Source organism: Myxine glutinosa, chromosome 8, assembly GCF_964187855.1.
Source record: "Myxine glutinosa chromosome 8, kmMyxGlut1.1, whole genome shotgun sequence".
NCBI classification, from domain to species: Eukaryota; Metazoa; Chordata; class Myxini; order Myxiniformes; family Myxinidae; genus Myxine; species Myxine glutinosa.
In genome coordinates this window covers 155092584-155109077 of record NC_136268.1, presented here as the reverse complement: position 1 = coordinate 155109077, position 16494 = coordinate 155092584, and the positions used below count along the sequence as shown (strand labels likewise).

Sequence of the window (16494 nt, the reverse complement as noted above, 5' to 3'; positions counted from 1 at the left end):
AGTTGACGGACCATCTCCAGAGGAAGCGGCAATAACTTTTGGAGACGTGCAGCAGTTGTTTTCCACTAATACAGAACGCAACAACCCTTGTATACCCGACTGTGAAGCCAATCATCAAATGCAACTGTCCGTACATTGTGCCACGCCACCTGTGATATAATCCTGTTGTTGACTTCTAGCTGCGACAGACAATTAGTGACATGGTTCTTTTAACAAATAAATCACCAAAGTGTAAAAGAAACTCACCAGATTGATATACTGAGTTAAGAAAGTAAACCCAAGTCAAGAAAAAAAATATATTCCATATTAAATGCCAAGTCTGTATATATTGTTACAGACACGACTTTGATGTTAGGGTGGGCCGAGCGGAATGGCCGCCGTGTCCGCACAAGTTACCCGATTATACTCGAACGTTGCCGAGTCGCGCTACGCTAAATCAATTGAGGAAAAGGACACAACGGCTGGGTTAAAATGACACGACACCAAGGGTTCAGTTCTCAAGACCTCCGGAGGAGGTTATCTTAGGGCGGAAGGTCAGATTACAACGACAAGAGGGACAGCATAGAAAGGCAGGCACTTAGACACACTCTTATATTAGCCCCGACAGACGACAGATAAACGGGACAAAACTGACTCACACGGGGATTGATGGCAAGGAAAGCGGGTAGTCGATGGCTCAAGGTGCACTCTTGGCTCAAGGACAGAATCGACCCGGTCCGGTCCAATGATGCGGGGAGGTCGCTCTCAGCGCTGGAAGGTCGCGACTTGTCTTCTTCAGTCGGGGGCGCATCTGACGTCACGTCCGGTAAGTGGCCGCGTATATCCGGCGGGGAGTGACACGCCCTCGGCTCGTTAGCTCCGCCCCAGATGGAATCGGCCCGTTGCTTCTCATTGGGTGCGTGCGGGGGGGTTACCGGCTCCGCCCTTGACGAGGGGCTGACAGGGAGCCCCTTCATGGTAACCCCGTCGGAGCGCATGGTCAATGGCGGCTAACCGAGCCGGTGTGAGGACGCACACTCCCCCGCGCCGCGCCGCCCCCATTCTCCTCTGTTGTTGTAGTTGTAGTTGTAGTTGTTGTTGTTGTTGTTTCATGGGGAAGATGGGAGGAGGTAGGGGAAGGTCCTAAACTCACTACTGGTGCCATACAATCACATTCTGGTGCAACGAAGAGTCAGAATTAATGGAAACGAGTCCTTAACTGACATAGACTAAGAATAACTAGCAAGATGTCCGAAAGTTGTCTACGTGAGATGCGGTGGACCTGGGCACGACATTTAATGGGGGAAAAAGGGGAAGGTCGGTTCTACAGAGTGTTATTTACAGGCAATGGGACTAGGGAATGGGGGATTGGGGATAGTTGGGGAGTATTGGGGAAATAGGGGAATATTTACAAGCGGATATGGAGGCCAAATGCCATATTCGCAACATTGCACCCTTCTCTACCCTCGGGGCGTCCCGACCCGATAAATTTTTACCTATTTTAGTGTGGCACTCAGATGTAGTTCCCTCTACTATTAACTCTACCCTGAGTGCGACAGTTTTACAGATATTCACAAATGAGTAAATATGTCCCCCTGCGACGTTGCACCCTTCTCCTCACAGAAACACACCCACAGGATAACCGAATCGCGGAAAGAATTCGCAAACTAAACATACAGCCGGTAGGGAGCATTATTTACAAGACTACGCTGATATTTACACTACGATCCAGGACCTGTTTTTGGAGGAACACATGCAGATGTTATGCATAGAGAGAGCACGCATGCCAGCATCGATACACCAACCCACGAGTGCTCTGTGGCCTTACGGCCTTTAATAACGTGCAGAGCACCCCTTCCCAGCACCAAAAGCACCACCCCATCACACAGTCAGCACCATCCGGTGCAGTCACCATTGTTCAATGAATAAAAATAAATTCAACAACCCCTAACCCTGCAGGTGTCTCTTGCTCTTCGTGTGGTGCACGTGGCCTTCTGGCTTCTTTCAAAAAAAATAAAGAAAGGCGCCAACCGCGTCCATTTCTGTATTGTGGCCGTCAGGGGGCCAACTATAAGTGGTTCACCTTGTATGGCATAGGTGCCACGTTGACCCATAGGTCCATCAATGGGTGGTGCTTGGCCGCAAAAGAACTGCGGTCCATTGTGGGTGGCCACAAACATTGCGGTCCATATGGTGTATCGATCCAGGCAGCAAGCAGCGAAAGTGCAGGCCCACAACTGCGGATCCAGCACCTCTCTCTCCTCTCTCTCTGCCCCAAAGCCAGATCCTCGGAGGTGGGAGACAAAAGAAGCAGACAAGTGAGTAAGGTGGTAAGGGCGCAAAAGTGCACGCAATATAAGGTAATGCACACTGGGGGCACATGGGAACCAGGTGAGACAGGTACGTTCCTACCGTACGCCCCCCCCCCCCCACCAGGTAACCTACATGGCCCCTCCCTTACCCCTTACTGTATCCACAAAACACAACACTACCCATAAACATCTATTTTACAAATCAACAAACATCCCTACTGTCTTCCCCGTTCCTCCCATAAACCAAATTCGTCTTCTCTCCCTCCTAACCAATCAAATTTGCCATTTTCAACTCTCATCAAAATTTGCCATCTCCAACTGAACATCAAAATTTGCCATTACCAATTCATCATCAGTCCCTCCTAAGGAGGGAGAGATGGAATCACCCCAATGTCTCATCCACGTCGTGATGCGTCTCACAAATCCTCACAGCAATTCTCATTTCCTGCACCAAAACAAAGAAAACACAGGTGTGGAGTCATCATCATCACCACAGGTAAGTGGCTGCGTATGGTGCGACAGGTTCATCAATCCTAACTATTTCCTAAATGACTTTAACAACTTTACACTACCCGGGGTCTTTCTCCGGCCAACCATTGGCCCTCTTACACTATGGGTTCTAAAAACCAATTCCCATTGGCCAAACTGTGGTGCTTTTCAATTTGGGGTCTCACTCCCCCGATTCATCTCCCGGTGCCCTCGCACAATTTCTGGGCTGTGGCGTGTACCTCTCCCAGCGGGTCTACCCACCTGCACACCTCCACCACTGCAGTTGCCTCCGAGCTTACCTGCTCCTTACCCTAACCTAACTACCTGGGGAAGGCCCTCTGGCGCTCTCCCCACTCGGTGCCCTTTCTGGCACTGGGCTGCCCGATCCACACCCGGGATCCTCAGGCACCCACTCACAACTACCGGCTCCCAGAGCCCACCTGCGGCCTCACCTGGCCGACATCCTCACAGTGGTGGAGTGCCCAACCAACTACACACACTAACAGGCTACACGCCCAGCCATTTCCACAACACTAATGCACCCATCCACAATACCATTCTGCAACCGCACCACAAATGCCAATATCCAACCACAATTTACCTATACCCTCTACCTAACACTTACACTACCCGCCCCGGGTACTCGTGAAAGGGGTCCACTCTTCCCCCATCCACACCTTCGCACCATGCACACCACTCCGTACCACTTACTCCAACTCTCTCCACACACCTGTACCTGCACACCTGTGCTCTCACACCTGGTGCCACCTGCACCCTTCTCTCCCCAAGCGCATTCGCGCTGTTCCACACACTCACTACTCATACACTGCTCCACACACCTGTCCAGTTGCACATCTGTGCAATCACACCTGTTCAATTCTCACACAGCATCATCTCATCTAACTACTCCCTTCTGAAACTTGCGCTTCCCAGTCGTCCCTTTAAACTATTGCGCTCCCTCGTCATTATCATCCACACGAAACTACCTGCGTCCCCACTACAGGTATCAGTCACTAACTAATCTTAACGTCACCTAATGTCATCTTCTAGGGCCCTATCAATATAACCTAACCCACCCGGGCTAGTTTTCACTGCCATACACCCCATAAGCTATTGCTCCTTTGCCCCCATATGGGAAGGATGGTGGATTTGCCATCCCACCACATCGGGGGTCTCTCACTACCAATTTTGCACATCAAATTTCAACAAATTAAAAATTTGCCAATCACTACCCATCATCTGCCAATCACTACTGCCAATCCCTTGCCAATCATCAAATTTTGTTTTTCTCTAATTTTGGGTCCAAAACACTAACCTCATCACCCAGTCTACTCACTAATACCTCTCGGTGCGCCAATTCCCGTCCAAAGCCCGGCTTCGTAAAGCCGAGCAATGAATGCGGGTTGTTCCGTGCCAGCGGCTGGATGCGTCCGGCACTCGGTGCAGAGACGGGGGCTTACCCGGGCCGAGATCCCACGCACCCCCTCGGCGTGGAGCCATCCAATTGCCCGATCTCGACCTGCCGGCACGTCTCACCAAGAAGTGGTCGCCATGACGACCCTTCCTATCGGGCTGCCAGCTCCGCCTAGTGGAGCACGGACGCGGCCGTTCAAAGCGAGGCCCAGCACGCACCGAGGGCCCGCTTCGGCTAAAAGTCGACCTAAGCTCTAACCTGGTTACCGTCGATGCTTCACCTGGGTTCTTACACGCATACGCTACCCCTTTCGTGCTCCTACATCCAGCCGTCTCCATGCTCCTCGTACCTTTCCTTACACACCCAGGTACTCTCATTCCACTCACAGCCTTGGTCACACACCTGACCACCGAACACTTTGGCACACATTCGTTGGTCGCACACCTCACCAACACACCTCTTCGCACCCCCTCCTCGGTCACCTCCTCTGTGACAACCACAGGTGTGCTCTCACTCGCACACCCAACCACGTGCCTCACTACCAATTCCAGCGTGCATTCCCACTCACGCTCTACCATTCCAGGTGTGCATCCTTTCTCACCTGTCACAACCAACTCACGCTCCGTGTCACTCGTACTACTCTCACCTCCACTCTTGACAGCGCACTCACCCTTACTCTTGACAGCGCACTCTTTCCCCATGCACCTGTCCGTCACACACCTTTCTTGCGCACACTCTCCCGTCACACCCTCTGTAACACTTACCACACCGCGCTTCCATGTGCTCACTCGCACACGCGCTACGACCGACTCATTCTCGCCAGCACCCTCACTCCTTGGCACGCACTTTTTCCTCACACACCCCAGAGTCGGACTTTCTCGCACACCTCCTTTTTCGCACACCAGACCTGTCGCACACTTCACCAACGGCCTCTCACGAACACCCGGGTCCATCTCGACCCCCAAGCTTCTTAAATCCCCTGGCGCATCATACGCACGACCATATTGGTCACCACTTACACCGGGTCCTCTTCCTCTTCGCTTCTCCTCCATCACCTGCGAATCCCTCATCCGGTTAATGAGCACATCATCACGATCCAAACACAGACTTTGGACCAATTCTTTTATCTCCTCTTTTATCTCCTTCTTATCCTCTCTCCGTCGCTTCTTAATTTCGCTCATCCCTTCTTCCACTTCTTCTAATTTCTGCTTCACCTCTTTTATTCCCCGGTACGTCTCCTCAAGCTCGTCCTCCAAGGCTACCTTGACCGTTTCCATGTGCGTCCTCACCTGCCGGTCCTTCGTCTCCATTACCTCTATCACCTCGTCCAACCTCGTTGTCAGTCCCTCACGTACCATCTGACATTCCCTCTTCGTCGCTACCAAGTCGTTTTTTTGGTCATTTTGTGTCGCTTTTAACCCTCCTATTACCGCAGTGTTCCTTTGTACCTGCTCCACTAACTCCGTCTGTCCCACCGTCAGCTGCTCCACCTCCTGCGTCAGGTCCTCTATGCCCCCTTGTAACTTTACAGTCCCCTTTCTCACCTCCTTCTCCATGTGCTCCTTACAGTGCCTCACCTCCTCGCGCACTCCTCCGACCTCCTCACTCACACCTCTTCTGATCTCTTCTCCCATCACTTGCATCTCCTGCCCAGATGCCACCCTCATCTGCTCCATTTCCTCCCTGTGAGCATCCAGTTTGGTTTCTACCCCCATTCTGACCCCCTCTATCTGCTGCCCCATTTGTTTAACTTCCCTTTCCGCTTGGTCCTTCATGTCCCTCAATTTGCCTTCCATGGTGTTTTCTAACCCCTCTAACCCTTTTTGCATCCCTTCCATTTGATTCTCTTGAGCGGCCATTCTGTTTTCTACCCCCATTAACCCCTCCTGTATTTCCCCTAATCTATTGTCTAATTTCCCAAATTTCTCGTCTAATCCCTTAAAATTATTGTCTAACCCCTCACCGGTACCCCTCGCTTCGTCCCTCATTACCCACAATTGCTCACCCTGAGCATCCATCCGGTTCCCCATTACCCCCAATTGCTCATTCTGAGCCTCCATCCGGTTCCCCATTTGTCCCATACTGCTTTTCAAACCTCTAATTTGGTCTCCCAATTGCTCACCCATTTGTTCCATAAGGGCCCTCATTTGCAGGAGGAAAAGGTTCGAATCCACCAGGGGCGCTGCCACGGTCGCGGGCGCGGTGACCAGCGAGGCGCCATTTTGCGCACCCGCCATGTCGGGCGCAACGACGCTAATTTGTGCGTCTGCTACCCTCGCTGCTTCGCTCTCCTCGCGTCCCTCAATTTGGTCCTGGACCGACCCTGCCTCACTCTCCTCTACCGGACCCCAGCTGTCTTGATCCGCCATAGCGCGACTTTCAAAATTCGGGTTTTTATATTTTGTAAAACACAATCAAATTTCGCCTTTATAATTTCGAGCGCGTAAACGCGCTCCGGATCGAATTCTACTTCCCAAAATTTGGGCCTAACAAATTTAGTCCCAGGTCCGAATCCGACACTCCTGACACCAATTGTTACAGACACGACTTTGATGTTAGGGTGGGCCGAGCGGAATGGCCGCCGTGTCCGCACAAGTTACCCGATTATACTCGAACGTTGCCGAGTCGCGCTACGCTAAATCAATTGAGGAAAAGGACACAACGGCTGGGTTAAAATGACACGACACCAAGGGTTCAGTTCTCAAGACCTCCGGAGGAGGTTATATTAGGGCGGAAGGTCAGATTACAACGACAAGAGGGACAGCATAGAAAGGCAGGCACTTAGACACACTCTTATATTAGCCCCGACAGACGACAGATAAACGGGACAAAACTGACTCACACGGGGATTGATGGCAAGGAAAGCGGGTAGTCGATGGCTCAAGGTGCACTCTTGGCTCAAGGACAGAATCGACCCGGTCTGGTCCAATGATGCGGGGAGGTCGCTCTCAGCGCTGGAAGGTCGCGACTTGTCTTCTTCAGTCGGGGGCGCATCTGACGTCACGTCCGGTAAGTGGCCGCGTATATCCGGCGGGAAGTGACACGCCCTCGGCTCGTTAGCTCCGCCCCAGATGGAATCGGCCCGTTGCTTCTCATTGGGTGCGTGCGGGGGGGTTACCGGCTCCGCCCTTGACGAGGGGCTGACAGGGAGCCCCTTCGTGGTAACCCCGTCGGAGCGCATGGTCAATGGCGGCTAACCGAGCCGGTGTGAGGACGCACACTCCCCCGCGCCGCGCCGCCCCCATTCTCCTCTGTTGTTGTAGTTGTAGTTGTAGTTGTTGTTGTTGTTGTTTCATGGGGAAGATGGGAGGAGGTAGGGGAAGGTCCTAAACTCACTACTGGTGCCATACAATCACATTCTGGTGCAACGAAGAGTCAGAATTAATGGAAACGAGTCCTTAACTGACATAGACTAAGAATAACTAGCAAGATGTCCGAAAGTTGTCTACGTGAGATGCGGTGGACCTGGGCACGACATTTAATGGGGGAAAAAGGGGAAGGTCGGTTCTACAGAGTGTTATTTACAGGCAATGGGACTAGGGAATGGGGGATTGGGGATAGTTGGGGAGTATTGGGGAAATAGGGGAATATTTACAAGCGGATATGGAGGCCAAATGCCATATTCGCAACAATATATACATACAGTATATCATTCACTTTCTCTGTTCTCTTCCAATTTGTTGTCCAATTGCACATTATATTTATTTGATGATATCATTTATCTCTGACCATTACTTGTCTCATTTCAAAATCCTGTACATACATGCCCCGCGTACTAAATATATCTGACAAAGTTCTAGCTTGTCATGCTGTTCGCCATTTGTATTACAGTGTGCTGGTGATGTATGCATGAGCTCAGAGATATAATGAATGGTATCAGGAAAAAAATTCACAAAGATGGATGCTCATCAGGAAACATAGATACACCATTCAGGGCATGCATGCCACAATTTGGCAACCCTGCCACTGGTTGAGAGGAAATCAGAGATAATGACGTTTATGGCCGTAATCGCGAGTGTCTGGCCAGCTGGTAACACGACTGCTTTCAGAGCCCTTTGGAAGTCATCTGCCATAGCTGAGGGCAGGTCTCCATAGAAACGGTTGCTTTTTTGAGCTCGCATTAATCCGTACACCCCTTGGACCCTCAACATTTGGCCAGATGTTAGACAAAGCGAGGAAGCTGAGCAGCAGATGGAAGCTGCCTCAGTACTCCAGGTGGGTCTGCTGTTTATTCAAATTCCATGGAACACAGGTCGCAAAATTCATACTGTCTTTGTTTTTGTATCCAGATATCCGAGAATATGATTCATTCAAAAATCCTTTTCTTTTGGTGAGATTATCACTTGTACATGAAACATCACATGCAATATAATACAGTACAATGCATTGACAACCTTTTAGTAATAGTCCATTCGACACAGTATCGTGCACTTGGAAACCTGCTGATGTCATTTTGAGTATGCTTTACACAAAATTTTCAGTTTTATTTTGGTTCACGAGTTATCAAGTGACCACTATATTCGTCATGTGTGTGTCTGTGTGTCTGTACGCAGCATAACTACCCGATATCATCTGATCTTGATGAAACTTGGGTGGGAGGTTGATATCATGATCTAGTTGTGTCCTGCCTAGAGTGGGCGTATTGCGCCCATTGTGGGCGGAGCGACGCCAGAAAAAGATGTCTTTTTAGGGGGTAATCGAGTTCAAGCTACATCTTCTCCGAGGGGTTTGGTGGAATCTGACAGGGGTTTCGATATTTGGTTCGGCCAATGTCATGTCTCGTCCCACGGAGCTCGATTTTTCATTTTTCCTTTCCCCTCCACCCCCCCCCCTTTTTTTTTTTCATTTCATTTTTCACCGAATTTTCGGTATTGTGTAGCTAACTAACCTCATAACTGATTATACATTATTTTCTATCTCATTTCAAGGTCAGTAACCTTCGTTTTGACATTTCCGGGCCTGTCCGGGCCTGTTTCGGTTATAGTCTGTCCTTCGTCATTGAATACCGCTCGCTCGTGAACCATCGTCGTCTCCTGACTTGTCTTCTTTAAATTATAATTAATTCAAATTTGTTAAAAACATTATTCTCTGTACTGCAGTGTTTCTATAGTTTTCTTTCATTCAGCAAATGGAACACAGTAAACCTAGAAACGATTCTGAATGTGTACAGCCTTTACCCCACCCTTCAGGTAGATGGAGAATGTGGATTATTTTCTGAATAAAGTACATGCCGTAAATTAAACCTGATAGATGTTTGTGCGTTGTAATGTTCTGCATTATATGACATGAAAATGATAAAACTTTTTTGATTCATTTAACATACCTGAATCCCAGACATCCCAGGAAATGAATGAGGCAGTTAATACCAGGATGGTAATCGTATGAAACACCCGCTCCATACGGGAGAGTAATACCCCTCCCTCTGGTGGGGGATAGTAAAGCACTTATAGTCACATGTACAGTGCCACATGTACAGTGCAAATTTGCAAGTCATCATCTCAGCTGACTTCTAATACCCTTCCCCACCACCATTAGGTGACGTGATACAGTAAGCATCTAAAGTACTGTGTTTTTCGATTTTAATATATAGATTGATAGAATGCAGCCATGATGGCCCAAATGGCCTTCTGTGTCCATTTCATTTTTATTAGCCTTGTAATGTAAATGTAAGATGATCTTTAAGAAGTTCACTGTTGGAAATTGCTTGAATTCCAGGTCAGGAAGTGTTGCTGGTCATTGGAATGAAATCTACATGTTTGTGAAAGAACTTGCAAAGAAGTTTGTTAGGTATGACACTGGCAGTGCACACCAATTCACGATTGTATTTTTCACATTATTATTATTTTTTACAAACATATGAGTTGTTTGTTTTGTATACATAGTCGAGGCTTGTCGAGTGCACCTTGCTCCACGGCTAGGCCGCGTCCCATATGCCTTGGCCTCACCGAAGCTATTATATTCAGTGTGGTCTTCGATCCCACAGAAACTTGCTCCACCTTGTACTCAGCGGGATGGCGTCGATAAAGCCGTCTAGGCCTCATGGCCAGTCCGCGTCCCAAACGCATGCCGATTAGCGTGACACCAGGCTCTACATGCGCAGTCCTCTATCCCCCCAAAGCTACCACCCCCGTCACAGTCTCCATCCCCATCACAGTAGTTATTCGGTGCGGTCTTCATTCCCATCCATCCCCGATGAGAGGGAGATGGCTAAAGCATGTCACGCCGCCGTGCGTGCGTGCGTGTGTGCATGCGCACGTGCCTGTGTGGCCGCATCAAGATCTGCATTCATATAGATCGCTCATTTTTGGTTATACGATGATGTCGAGTCTCCTTGTGCTATGATGGCAGTGCCATCATATTGCCTTTCTATGGCTGGTCCACCAGATGTGCAGAGCCATCTGCCATTTAAACCACATGGCTACGGACCGTTACCCTGGTAAGGGAGTGGTGGGGGGGACAGGTACTACACCTTACCCACAAGTGACCTGGGATTATGCAAGGCAGGGGCATCCATCTCCCTGAGGCATCAGAAGACACCCGCATACCCATGTCCCATATTTGGTTATACAGGGTGATCTTCACTTTAAACTACCAGAGTGATCACAAAAACGGTATCCATACAATTTAATAATCCTTTTTTAATTTTTTTATGACATGCTCTTTGGTAGACATTTGCTTCACAAGATGCATGATCACTATGGGAAGTTGGAAGTCTTTCATAGTCCCTATGAGTGGGATTATTTTGGAGAAATAACCTAAAAATGGTATGGTCTTTATTAAATCGAAATCTGCGGACGATACATGAACTCCACTTTGCACACCTGCAAAAAGTAAGAGGATGTCATTATTATGGAGGAAGTTATTTGAGGTAAGGTCGGTTACGTTTTTTTGTGGCCACCCTGTATATAGGCTTACCTTATTAATAAGGAATTATTTGAGGTAGTTCAGTACCTGTTTTTGTGGTCACCCTGTATTTACCCCGATGAGGCTCTGCATTGTAAAATGCTCAGTCTTGTTTCATTTTTAATTCACCTTGAGGTGTTACTTGTAAACAAACAAGACCGATAGTCTAACAAAGGTGTAGCCGGGCTTGTTTGATGCTTTAGTTGAAGCGGATAGTATGACCTGGGTGGAGATACCAGTGAGCATTTAGCAAATAATGTAAGTATTAAAAAATTGACTTCAGGCATGGACAGTACGTTCTCTATATTTTCATTCCAAACAGCATCATTCATCATTCCAATTAAAAATTAATACTGTAGTATTGTTATGAATTTTGGGGTAGGCATATATAGATTTAGGTATATCTGCATAGGTATCGTGCTTTGTCTGCCGTGCTAGAGAATCTCGATGTAATAAGTTCTGTGTTTAGGCGGTTTGTCGGATTAAGTGGGTACCTGTGATCATACGAGGATGATCCGGTGATGGGTAGAATAAGGACTAAGCTAATTCCCCTGTGTGTGAAACCTCTGTGATCAATCCATTGTCCCTTATGGCAACACACCACATACATTAGCTAGATCCATTAGTGCACCACATTGATTAATTCCCCCGCCGCCACAAGACTTACAGGAAGAACAGGCAGGAAGCCAGTTCAGGGCACCGCTGATGCAGCTGCAGCCAGTTACATCACCACAAAGAAACACACATTGACCAGGCAGGCTGAGAGCCATGCCCAGGAGGACGTGTGATTGGTCGGGGAAGTGACAAAAAGCTTCCCCGTGATTGGGGGTAAGGAAGGTGAAGGAGCGACACACTGATTGGCCACCGACCGATGACACCACGGCCAATCAGTGCGGAAGGCGCGAACGAACGACCAACAAGTTACGCGCTGATTGAAGGACAAGCGCCGGTGGCGTAAAAAGGTGCGAAAGGTGACGAGTAAATGAGGCACTGGTTGGTAGAGGGGGAGAGCTGACGTCACACCTCGAGTGACAAAATGACTCGCTCGCCGGCATTTTTCTTCTTGCTTTGGCTTCTGCCCCTCCTGGACCTCCCTTCTGCCCTTGCCTTTTGCTCCATTGGACCTTTTTTCCTTTGCCGTCCGCGAATTTGCCCTCTTGACGGCGGACGTTTGGAGCGCCATCAATTCTCCCTGGCTTCCACGTACAAGCGAGGCTTGCGGTTGGAGCGCTGATGTGCAATCGCGCGGGTGTGCTGAGGGCCGCTCCGCGCCAACGACAAGGCAGTTTGCGCCAACCGGAGTCGCGTTGGACAACGGACGCTACACATCCAGACAGATAAGCACAGACGCGCAAACAAAGGTTTCTTTGATTCATTCTCCCATTGTTTTGTATATGAAGTCTGTGAGTGGGATCCCAACCTAGGTCTTAGGTCTTCCGTCGCGTCCTTTGTTATCGGGTCCATTATAAATATTCCTGTTGTACATTTTACATCCGTTTTTGGTTGATTTATTAATTTGCAGGCGAAGACATCGTCTGACCGACAGGTAAGCTGCGGCATTCTCCCCCAACCCCCTTCTCGTGTATGATCCGCCATTGAATTGGGAAACGCCTCGTTAAGCTCGATTCCATCCGTGGACTGAGAGCTCTGTCTTAACTGAGAGCGTCCGAACGACAGTATTAATATATCTAAATACAATGTTAAATCACGATTGTATTGAGATATTATCAAACCAGCGATCTGTCATCATCTGTTCACTTCTGGATTCAGGAGCAAGGTCCTTGTCGATCGCATTTAAAAATCATAATTGTATTATGGAATTTCTGAAACCTCCTACCTACTTTACGACACCCACTGGGACCCCAAAATGTTCCAGAGGACAAAATGTTCTACCACACAAAATATTTCCTTTTTGTAAAATATGCAAGTGTAATGGTAACTAAACATTCCAAACATTTCCCTATGGGCTACACCATAAAAACATGATATTAGCATTTATTGATTATTTTTGCCTTTAGTTAATTGGCATCAATAATCCAATAGAAATGTTCAAATGACTCTTCCAAGTGTTTGAATATTTTGCTTTTGTTTTTTTATTTATACTCAATGATAAATATTTGTTTTTTATTTATACTCACAAACAATATTTGTTTTTTATTTATACTCTGTAATCAATATTTGTTTTTATATAATCTCTATAATCAATATTTGTTTTTTATTTGTACTCTGTAATCAATATTTGTTTTTTATATGTACTCGAAAATAAATAATTGTTTTTTTATTTATTTATAATCCATAATCAATATTTGTTTTTCATATGTACTCTATAATGGTTGGTGTTGGGCCCTGGTGTTGGTGTTGGGCTAGCGGCTAGGGTGCCGGCTTAGGATCCTACGATCCTGGGTTTGAATCCCGGTCGATCGCTGAATTAACGCCAGGGGGGTTGACTCAGCCTGTCATCCTTCCGAGGTCGGCAAATTGAGTACCAGTTCACTGGTAATTCCCTGTTTGTCGTTAAAGGCGGCAAAAAGGGTTGGCGTCAGGAAGGGCATCCGGCCGTAAAACATTGCTTCAAAAAGGTGACCGAAAAACAACAACAACCACGGTTCCCGAAAAAGGCCAACCCCCACTTGCGGGGAAAAATAGCCTCTAAAGGTGGTTATGTACTCTATAATAATTTTTCTTTTTTAATTTATACTCTATAATCAATATTTGTTTTTATAGATACACTCTATAATCAATATTTGTTTTTATATAATCTCTATAATCAATATTTGTTTTTTATATGTACTCTAAAAGAAATATTTGTTTTTTTTATTTATAATCCATAATCAATATTTGTTTTTTTTTTAATGTATACTCTATAATCAATATTTGTTTTTTTATATGTACTCTATAATAATTTTTATTTATTTATTTATACTCTACAATCAATATTTGTTTTTATATATACTCTATAATCAATATTTGTTTTTATATATACTCCATAATCAATATTTGTTTTTATTTATTCTCCATAATCAATATTTGTATTTATATATACTCCATAATCAATATTTGTTTTTATATATACTCTATAATCAATATTTGTTTTTTATATGTCGTCTATAATAAATATTTGTTTTTTTTATTTATACTCCATAATCAATATGTTTTTCTTTTTTTCACACATTGTTCATTTTATTTTTTGAAACTATGATATTTTGAGTATGTATCCCTGTATGCAAAAGAGTTAATGAATCGTTTATAGTAAGGGAAACATATGAAAATCTGTTAACTAAATTGTTACCAAAAAATTATGTTTGTAAAGGTGTGTAATAACATGTGTTAAAATGTTGAAGGTCAACTCCCGTGGGAAATCCAGAAAAAAAGCTGTTGAATTCGGGTACCGAAAAATTATTTTCGAGAATTTTTATTTTTTTAAATCGGCCCTTAAGTAACTTATGAGGGGTCAAATAAGGGTTTTTCATGATTCTGAGTTGATTGTTAACATTTATATTTCACCACAGACACTCCTTTGTGGAAAAATAATTTCTAAATATATCTCATTTTCTACTTTGCAGGACATGGAGTCTAGCAATATGGATGAAGACGTTACTCCACCTGTGCTCAATTGCTTCATCTGTGCACGCTCGGATACACCAGCTGAAAGGCTCATACAGGCAACTCCAAAGGGATACTCAACTTTATTGAAACAAGCAGAAACTGTCGAAAATGTTACTGTTGTGGAACGTATGAAGGAGGCTCAAAAGGAAGGAAAACTGAGGTACCACCAGAAGTGTAAAAATGATCTGTACAACAACTTTGTTGCAACCACCAAGAAGTCAGCTCAAGCATCAAAGGCAGAGAAAGAGTCATCAAAGTTGAAGAGAAGACGCACTACTTGAGTTCAGTTCATCAACTGGCTGCAGTTCTAGAAGATCACAGTCAGTTGACCTCCTGTATAAGGATGTATGCATTCTTTGCAACCAACCAGCCCAGCTCTACAAAAATAATCCAGCACAAGCTAGAAAGAAATAGAGTGCCAGATAATTTGACTGCAGATACACTGAAGGCAAGCTTGCTGAAGACACCACGGAGTCGCGGGGATGACTGGGGCACTGAAGTCACCGGACTCCTGGAAGGGATCAACGACTTGGTAGCAGAAGAAACACTGTACCATTTGCGATGCAAACTTATGTTTGCGAGAGGTGACAGTTTGTCCAAGACTGATGAGGAAGGAAAAAGGAAGAGAGGACAGAGGAGTATTGATGAGGAGCGAGAGGCAGTTTTTATTGAATTCTGCGAATGGTTAGACTCAGAATTAGAGCATGGGGTAATGAACATGGACCAAGTCCATGAAAAGCTGCAGGAGTTTGATCAGTCACCAGAGAAGAGCCTTTCTTATTCAAAGCATTGGCTAAAGATAAAACTTCTAGAGAAATACGAAGACACCTTGTATTTCACAACACAGGAAAGAAGGGCAGATGTACTCTGTCTCAAAGATGGCACCGACAATATTCTGCGAGAGCATCATGCTAATCTTGACCATGGAGATGAGAAGACTCAGATCATAAAGACGGCACTCAAGTTCATATCCAATGATATTGCCTTGATTGATTTAGGTCCAAAGTCATACCCCACCACACACAGTATGACTGACATCGATAGTCAGCTGACACTTGTTCCTGCAAGCCTTCAGATGTTCTTGAGACCGATTGTCAAGACAGATGAAAGAGTTGCCGTTTGGGGGCAGAATTTTATTAAGGCCTGTCGACCTCGGTCTGGAGTATTGCCACACCAAATGGGGCTTGCCATACAACTTGATCATAGATTTGGGTCAAAATGGATGCTCAACAAGTTCCACCGGCTGGGATACACTGAGTCTTACACGGAGACACAAAACTACAAATACTGCTTCCTTAATTGTAGGAGTGGAGATGATGTTCCAGATACTTCTGGCACTCTTGACACCATTGTGGAGGAAACCGATGAACAGATCAATGATGAGGTTGCGGTTGATGCTGCGCTTGAGGATCAATCAGTGATGACAGCCAAAGTGCCAGCCAGTGAAAGTGAATTGTCAAGTAATGATCAGGTGGTCTTTATGGAGGTTGGGGAAACAAACAATGCAGTCACTCAGTTTGTTGGAGACAATATAGATTTAAACATTGTCTCTATTCACGGAAACACTCCCTTTCACTCAATGGGTTAGATCGAAGTCACCTCTCCGGCACCACCTTTGCCAGATCCACAGACAACAGCAGCTTTCCCCCGGGTGAAGTTGAAGGCACTCGACAAAGCTAAGATCCTGAGAGGAACTGAAGTAAAGATTATTCCATTTACGAACAGGAAACAGATAGGAACGAACGCGATCATGTTTCTCCCCCTCGCTGAGCTTTCCTCCTCCCTGGCTCA

The 16494-nt window shown here is 46.3% G+C and overlaps 1 protein-coding gene across 3 annotated transcripts in view; it reads left to right on the top strand.

Annotated features, from left to right (window-relative positions):
• Positions 1-16494, top strand: part of ANTXR2 (ANTXR cell adhesion molecule 2) — a 154183-nt gene that overhangs the window by 21447 nt on the left and 116242 nt on the right. Inside the window, exon 2 of one of the 3 annotated variants that reach the window (XM_068125462.2) lies at positions 9910-9981. The exons of the other annotated variants lie outside the window; for them this stretch is intronic. Coding sequence (XP_067981563.2) covers positions 9910-9981 — 72 coding nt within the window. The remainder of the gene's footprint in view (positions 1-9909; positions 9982-16494) is intronic. 3 annotated transcript variants of the gene reach the window in all.